The 8,526-nt window shown below is 41.1% G+C and overlaps 1 protein-coding gene across 5 annotated transcripts in view; it reads left to right on the forward strand.

Moving 5' to 3' along the window:
• The first annotated feature begins 28 nt into the window (after positions 1 to 28).
• Positions 29 to 8,526, forward strand: part of TRAPPC11 (trafficking protein particle complex 11) — a 54,369-nt gene continuing 45,871 nt past the window's right edge. For 2 of the 5 annotated variants that reach the window (XM_017549551.2, XM_037746076.1), the window contains exons 1-5: positions 29 to 184; positions 319 to 449; positions 4,197 to 4,421; positions 6,554 to 6,723; positions 7,360 to 7,430. In XM_017549551.2, coding sequence (XP_017405040.1) covers positions 4,218 to 4,421; positions 6,554 to 6,723; positions 7,360 to 7,430 — 445 coding nt within the window. In that variant the 5' untranslated portion in view covers positions 29 to 184; positions 319 to 449; positions 4,197 to 4,217. Of the gene's footprint in view, positions 185 to 315; positions 450 to 944; positions 1,113 to 4,193; positions 4,422 to 6,553; positions 6,724 to 7,359; positions 7,431 to 8,526 lie in introns of those variants that run through there. The other 3 variants (XM_017549556.2, XM_017549553.2, XM_037746075.1) reach the window with 3 other exon arrangements.

Here is an 8,526-nt window from a genome sequence, read left to right on the forward strand (position 1 = left end):
CCCAGAAAGTGCTTCCTGTGCCGGCGGAGGTGGGTACAGGGAAGTCCAGCCTGCTGGAGCTGGCCGCGGGGCTGCGGCGGTGGGGACGGGCCTCGGCCTTGTGACAGCTTCCCGCCTCCCCTCGTCCTGTCCCTGCTGGCGGCGACCGGCCTCAGCTGCAGCGGGCCCGGGGCGTGGGGCCTTGGTGAGTCTGGGCCCGGAGACCCGCGGGGCCAGGCGGGACCGCCGAGGAAGAGAGCTAGCTCTTAACAATGCTGGTTTGGGGGCCTGCGTTTTGCTATTGCATCGACGGGTGCAATCCTGGCGCTTCTCTTTCAGACCCAAGGAAAGACGCACCCGTTTCTAGGACCTCCCAGGCTTAACACAGGGGAATAAGAGGAGGAAGATACCTGCCTTTAGGGACTGCAAGGTTATTTCTCTACCTTTCCTCCTTGGAACTACCAGAGCAGGTACTGCCACTACGGGGACGGTGCTTTTCCTAGGTTGGGTTGTTACTTCTCATCTTTAACATCGAAACACCTTGTTTTGTAGTTGGACGTCTCTGAATCCCATTCTTAGTAGCCTTGTGTCCTGCACGCTGAACTTCCAGTTCATTTAAAAAAAAAAAAAAAAATAGCACCCACTTTAGGTTAGGGGCTTTCTTTAGCTGCCACTTTGGTTGGGTCACGTTTCTTTCCACGCTAGTTGCCAGTTGATGTCCCTTGCCCTACTTCATCTCCCATCCATTATTCACTTTGTATAGCTGCCTTTCCTTTCTTGTGTCGTTTCGTTGATTGCTCCATTGGCTTCTTCCAGGATACCTGAAATTTCTCCTTCCAGGCTGTCATTGAGATCCATTCAGTCTGCGCCTGTGCAGTATCGGTGTTCTTGTTCTCATTCCTTTGCTGCAGAATTAAGCACGACCGTTTCAAGTGCCACAGGAGAACGTAGCAAGGATTTCCAATACAATTTTCATGCAGTCATTTTGGGACAGATTTTCCATAATTTAGATCTCTGCTGTCCAGTTCTGTAGCCAGCAGCTGCATCAAGCATTTGAAAAAGGCTAATTTGAATTGAGATGTGCTGTGAGCATAAAATACACACCAGATATTGAAGAGCTAGTATAAAAGAAGGTAAAATATGTCACTGATAACTTTTATATTAGTGTCAGTATGATAATATTTTGGATATACTGTACTGGGTTAACTAGAATATTAAAATGAATTCCACTTTTTACTTTTTAATATGACTGCTAGAAAATTTTAATTTATTTATGTGGCTCATAGATCCATTGTATGACACAGTCATTTATAGTTCCTCTTATTTCAACTCCATATTCAAAGACCACAGCTAATGTCTTTTGGGCCTCTGGAGTTATTACAGGAAATGGCCCCTAGTCTAAGACTCTTTCATATTAAGCAAAGGTACCTGTGTTGCATTTTGGTCACCTCTTTTTTTATTCGTTGAGTTGGAGTCTTGCTCTGACGCCCAGGCTGTAGTGCAGTGGCGCCATCTCGGCTCACTGCAACCTCCGCCTCCGAGGTTCAAGGGATTCTCCTGCCTCAGCCTCCCAGGTAGCTGGGACTGCAAGTGCGTACCACCATGCCCTGCTAATTTTTGTATTTTTAGTAGAAATGGGGTTTCACTTATTGATCAGGCTGATCTTGAACTCCTGACCTCCTGATCTGCTTGCCTCAGCCTCCCAAAGTGCTGGGATAACAGGTGTGAACCACTGAGCCTGGTATGGTCACCTCTTTTTAATTTTCACTCCCAAATGACCATAACTAGACTGTTTCTTTCTCTGAACATGCAATCCTTTGTCCTCATAACTTAATCCTGTCCTAAAAATATTTAAACACTTCTAAAACTATCCATTGTAGACATTTCTGGCAAGCTTTGTAAATCGTTTATTCAATACCTATTGTTCTTTCAGTATTTAAACATGAGAAACCTAATAGTCTTTCCTAAATTAACCTTTCAGTTAAAAATATTCCATGTTTTGGAATCAAGTATTAGCCTAAGTGTGTCTCACTTTTCACAAAGATTATATTCGACTTCTCTATAATATAACGGTGTAGATCACCTTTTAAAAGAGCCTGATGACATACTCTTTTTCAAATAAGATTATATTAAAAATATAGTGATAATTTTGTTTGGAATAACTTTTTTTGTGTGTGTGCGACATAATCTTGCTCTGTCACCCAGGCTGGAGTGCAATGGCACAATCATAGTTCACTGTAATTTTAAACACCTAGACTCAAATGACCCTCCCATCTCAGCCTCCCAAGTGGCTGGGACTACAAGTGCACACCACCATGCCCAGCTGTTTTCTTTTTTATTTCTTTTAGAGACAGGATCTCACTATGTCGCCCAGGCTGGTTTCCAACTCCTGGCCTCAACAATCCTCTGGCACCTCATCCTCCCAAAGTGCTGGGATTATAGGCATGAGCCACTTGTGCCTGACCTGGATTCTCTGTAATGTACTGGTGTAGATTGCCTTTTAAAAGAACCTCGTTACAGACTGGGTGCGATGGCTCACGCCTGTAATCCCAGCACTTTGGAGGCTGAGGCGGGCAGATCATGAGGTCAAGAGATGGAGACCATCCTGGCCAACATGGTGAAACGCTTTCTCTACTTAAAATACAAAAATTAGCTGGGCATGGTGGCGTGTGCCTGTAATCCCAGCTACTCGGGAGGCTGAGGCAGGAGAATTGCTTGAACCCAGGAGGCGAAGGTTGCAGTCAGCCAAGATTGTGCCACTGCACTCCAGCCTGGCACCTGGTGACAGAGTGAGACTCTGTCTCAAAAAAAAAAAGAACCTTATTACATCCTTTTTCAAATAAGATTATATTAGAAGTATAATGGCAATCTTGTTTGGGATAGACATAGTTTTATATACTTGCTTTTATAAAGTCAGAGCATACTTTAGGTTTATTACGGACTGATTCTTAGCTAAAGAATGCAGTGGAAACATACCATCTGAGAGGTTTCCATTCATTGCTAGTTTTTCCCTTACAGATTTTCCTTTAAATAGTAAATTTTATATTGTAGGAAATGAGACAACATAGCTACTATTTAGATAATGAAATAAATTAAAGCCTATTATTTTAATAATATCCTATGTTTCAGAAATTCAGTATTGGCAATTACAGAGAAATTAGGGGAAGTTTCATTATATGTAAGTCAATTTTTTTCTTTTATATTTTTCTTTCAATATATTTTTCTTTTACAGTTGAAATAGATCATGTAGATCTGTTTTAATTTAATCATCCTCCTGTTTTCTTGGTCTGCTAATTTCAAAGTTCTGTGTACATTTTGAGACATAACTGAAAATACTGATTTGTCTTAAAGTTGACTTCAACATTTTTAACATTAAAGTTTTTTTTAAATGTCATATAGTTACTACGTTTTAATAGGTCCAGTTCAGGAATTAGAGTTTTCCCTGGCCTGGCATGGTGGCTCACGCCTGTAATCCTAGCACTTTGGGAGGCCGAGGTGGGCGGATCACGGGGTCAGGAGATCAAAACCATTCTGGCCAATAAGGTGAAACCCGGTCTCTACTAAAAATACAAAAAAATTAGTCGGGCACGGTGGCGCACGCCTGTAGTCCCAGCTACTCAAGAGGTAGAGGCAGGGGAATCGTTTGAACTCAGGCGGTGGACGATGCTGTGAGCCGAGATCGTGCCACTGCACTACAGCCTGGGGACAGCAAGACTCTGTCTCAAAAAAAAAAAAAAAAGTTTTCCCTTTTTCTCTGTTCTGTCTGTTTCACAATTTGCAGATACTCAAAGCCTTTTTATAATGATGATTTTATTTTTTTTTTTGAGATAGAGGCTCACTCTGTTGCCTAGACTGGAGTGTAGTGGCATGATCTCGGCTCACTGCAGCCTCCGCCTCCTGGGTTCAAGTGATTCTCATGTCTCAGCCCCAGAGTAGCTGGGGTTACAGGCATGTGCCGCCACGCCCAGCTAATTTTTTTGTATTTTTAGTCAAGATGAGGTTTTATTTGTTGGCTAGGCTGGTCTTGAACTCCTGGCCTCCAGTGATCCACCTGCCTCAGCCTTCCAAAGTGTTGCGATTACACACATGAGCCACCATACCCGGTTTTGTAATGATTTTTTTTTTTTGGTAATGATTTTTAAATGGAGACTCATACATTAGAAATGAAGATTAGTTTTAAAAAGTGAATTATGAGTGTATTAACGTTTGTATTTCAGGTTTTTTGTGACATCGTAAACATGAGCCCCACACAGTGGGACTTCCCTGTGGAATTATGTTGCCGGCCTATGGCCTTTGTTACTCTGACGGGCCTGGATGTAGTTTTTAATGCAGTCCATCGAGCTGTCTGGGATGCCTTCTGTGCCAATCGGAGAGCTGATCGGGTACCAATTTCTTTCAAGGTGCTCCCAGGTGATCATGAGTATCCCAAATGTAGACCCAAGGTAATGGCATCATGATGGGATATGTTCTTTCCGTCTCTGTGTGTGTATGAATGTGTGTGTCTTTTTTGTTCTGTTGTATGTGCTGAGTTTATCAAGACAGTGGTTACAGTGGTGCATAAAGAAAGCCTTAGGCATTTTCATGTAATACACTGCATATATGTTTAATAATAGTTATTTTTTTTTAACTCCAGAGGAATAATAACTTTATAAAGCTTTGTATCTTATGAGCCTAGGTTTCCCCTTTTTTGTTTGTAGGGAAAAACCTCAAGTCTCCATATTTTTAACATAGTCCACACTCTAAAAGGAAGGTCTTGCATTCCGCACCATCATTACTAATGTCATTGTAGAATCCCATGGTCTGTGCAATTTGGTTCAATTTCACAGATTTTTTGAGGACTTGCTTTGCGATAGGTACCTGGAACCATGCAACAAGCTGGTGATACGAACTGAGGTAAGACAGGTTCCCTGTTCTGGAGGAGTTATACGTAAACTAAGGCAGTTTATTCATTGTGGAATGAAGAAAGGTATTAAGTTCAAAACTGACTTTTAAGGCAAACAACATAGTAGACACTGCTTTACCTTAGACAATAATTACTATCATGATGGTAGTATCACTAATAGCTAATATAGTTGCAAAAAAGCAGTAAAGCAGTTTACTGTTTTAAGCAGTTTATGTATATTGGTTGATTTTTATTTATCATAATCTTATGAGGTCAGTTTGAAAGTCAGGTGATAAAACCCTTTTACTTCTGACCCATATCTTTTTTTTTCTTTTGTCCTAGAGCAGTGTCTCTGACACAGTAGTCTCTGGACCAAATGTGTCATCATAACCTGGGGAATTTATTTAAAATGTAGATTGCAGGCCGCCCCAGTTGGTCTCTGAGAATGTAGGACTTGGTCACCAGCTGATTATTTGGTGTGTATGTATTTGAGAACCACACACAGGAGACACTGTTTCATATACCCAGCCCTAGAAACTGAGCTGTCTGAAGTTGTACAAGTAATAGCACCCCAGCCCTGGCCTTTCACGATTATTTTTCTTTCTTTCTTTTTCATTTATTTATTTTTTTGAGATGGAGTCTCACTCTGTCACCCAAGCTGGAGTGCAATGGCATGATCTCGGCTCTCTGGAACCTCTGCCTCTGGGGTTCAAGTAATTCTCGTGCCTCAGTCTCCTAAGTAGCTGGGATTACAGGTGCCCACTACCACACCTGGCTAACTTTTGTATTTTAGTAGAGATGGGGTTTCACTATGTTGGCCAGGCTGGTCTCGAACTTCAGCCTGATGATTTTTTTTTTAGTGTCATGTTTGTGTCAGGAAGGCAGGGCCCCAGACCACAAGCCCCTTTTTCTCCTTTCTCAGTGCTCGAATTCAGGCTACTTTTCATTTATCTGTTCCCAGCTCGTGGCTGAATCCCATGTTATTTTGTGTCAGGCTTCCTTACTGACCTCATTACTGGTGGTAGACACTTCAGCAACATGAAGTGGAGTAGTCTGAGTCAGCGCGGGTGATTTGGAAGGAATGTGAGGTTTCCACTGCGTTCTTCAGGGCTGACACTGAAATCTACAGCGTCCCTTCCCACTCTGCGGCACTTAGTGCTCAGACCCAAGCGGCTGCTGTTAGGCTTCTATGTTTAAGAACTATTCTCTGCCTTTTACTTCATCCACAAGTGAGGTGAAATGCCATCACGGCAGTATGTCTTTGAAATAAAGCCATATTGGATTTTAGGTAATATTTTATTTTAAAAGTTATATAAGAACAGAAGCTGAAATGGTGAACAATATAAGTAGAATTTACCTGGAAATGGGCTACTTTTTTTTTTTTTTTAACAAAGTATTTGAGACCCTTGACAGCATTAGACATGCATCATCATTTTATGCATTTAGTTATGAGGCTGATAGAAACTCTTTGGCTTTAGTCATTCTTTAAATGGGAAGTATAGCTTCTCTAGGGTTGAGATTCCACCTTCAACACTTACTAATTCTTACTGAACCTGTAAGCCTGAGTTTCCTAATCAAAAATGGGAGGTGTGTATATTAAATGAGAGTAGTGCACATGAAGTGCCTGGCACTCAGTAACAGGTGGTTTCTGCTGCCATCAGGTAACTTTTCAACTTTTGCCAATGTTTGCAGAGAACTTCCTATGAGTGGTACATTCCTAAAGGGATCTTAAAGACTGGCTGGATGAATAAGCATCTGAATCTGGTGCCAGCCCTGGTGGTTGTATTCTATGAACTGGACTGGGATGAGCCTCAGTGGAAAGAAAAGCAGTCTGAGTGCGCCACCAGAGTGGAAATAGTCAGGTATGATCTTCTCTGTCAGGGTGGCTGTCAGTTTGCACATGTGTGTTATTCACTAACGTTTCTTGAAGGCAACGGAGTACTGTTCGGACTGCAGTGGTCACTTGGGGGATTGACCTCCAATGAATCTTGTTCGCTTCCTCACGGGTAGCATAATTATTGACTATATATAATGCTGGGTATGTGAAGAAATTTAGAAGACTAATTGGTCTGAATTTCCAAATGTTTTTCTTGCATTTATTATCTTTCTTGGAGACAGAGTAATATACTGTTTAGTCTTTGGGAACACTTTGCTTTAACACTATTTCAATTTCAAATAATTATTTCTTTTGGATGACTACTTTGCAATGTATCACCATAAAGAATTAAGTTGTATTGTCACTTTTACATAAAAGTATGTATTAATCTTTTGCTTTTAAGGCAGATTTTTAAGATTAGAAGATGTGAGATCATACTTTTAGAATTCAAATCATTGTGGCATATATGTGCTTTGTGAGCAGGCAAAGGTTTCCTCTGATCTTGGTTTTTTTAGTTGAAATTTGTCTTCAGTTGTATTACCAAGATTGTATTTTATATGAAGTCATGGGTACATTTTTTTAAGTTAAAATAATTAATTTTATTCTTGCTCTTTCATTGCAGGCAAAGCTTACAAGGAAGAAATACAAAAGTTGCAGTGGTTCTGATTCAGAAGAAAACCCCTTTGCCCCCAGGTATCAAAAGTCTAATTAATTAATTAATTATTTTATACCTCCAATTTTTATTGGATTACACCTGTAATCCAGGCACTTTGGGAGGCTGAGGCAGGCAGATCACCTATGAGGTCAGGAGTTCGAGAGCAGCCTGGGCAACATGGTGAAACCCTGTCTCTACTAAAAATAAAAAAGTAGCTGGGTGTGGTGGCACGTGCCTGTAGTCCCAGCTACTTGGGAGACTGAGGCAGAAGAATCCCTTGAATCCGGGAGTCGGAGGTTGCAGTGAACCGAGATCGCGCCACTGCACTCCAGCCTGGGTGACAAAATAAGACTCTGTCTTAGAAAAATAAATAAATAAACAAAAGGCACCAATGACACATGAATAAATGCTTATTGTAAAAAAAAATTGTAGTAAAAAATGCAAATCTTGAATCCTGTTTCCCTGGTTCCACTTGTCTTCTTATGTAGGCGACATGGGAAGGGATGTTTAATTCACAAAATGATTAGTTCGCTTGAATTTTTTTACAAGAATATAATTTTTTTGGCTTCCAAAGCTTTCCAAAAGGATTGTAATTTGCTTATCTAAGATCTGTTTGAAACTGTATTCCTTATATGAAATTTTTTCATTAATTTTCTGTAGGACAAAGAAAAGGGCTATAGGATTTGTGGTTTCCTCTAGGAAAATGTCTTAGTTTCAAATTCTTACTTCCACTTTCCCAGACTTTTTAGGCCAAAATACATTTTTGTTTCTGTGTTGAGACTTACAGCATTCAAAATGATTTTGGAGTCTTCTTTCATGAATTATTGCTTCCAGTTTTAGTTATGTTTTTTGAAATAGTTATGTGGTATGTCTGTTGGCATTACTTGGCTACCTATCCTGGCTCAGTAGAAAATTCCAGTGTTTTCCTAAAAGGCATATACTATGTAACTTCTAAGAACCACACACAGCTCTCAAGGAGCCCTTGAGTCCTGTTGGTATGATGAAAAGTTGTATGGCGGGCCGGGCGCGGTGGCTCAAGCCTGTAATCCCAGCACTTTGGGAGGCCGAGGCGGGTGGATCACGAGGTCAAGAGATCGAGACCATCCTGGTCAACATGGTGAAACCCCGTCTCTA

Source organism: Cebus imitator, unplaced genomic scaffold (assembly GCF_001604975.1).
Source record: "Cebus imitator isolate Cc_AM_T3 unplaced genomic scaffold, Cebus_imitator-1.0 Scaffold11, whole genome shotgun sequence".
Lineage (NCBI taxonomy): Eukaryota > Metazoa > Chordata > Mammalia > Primates > Cebidae > Cebus > Cebus imitator.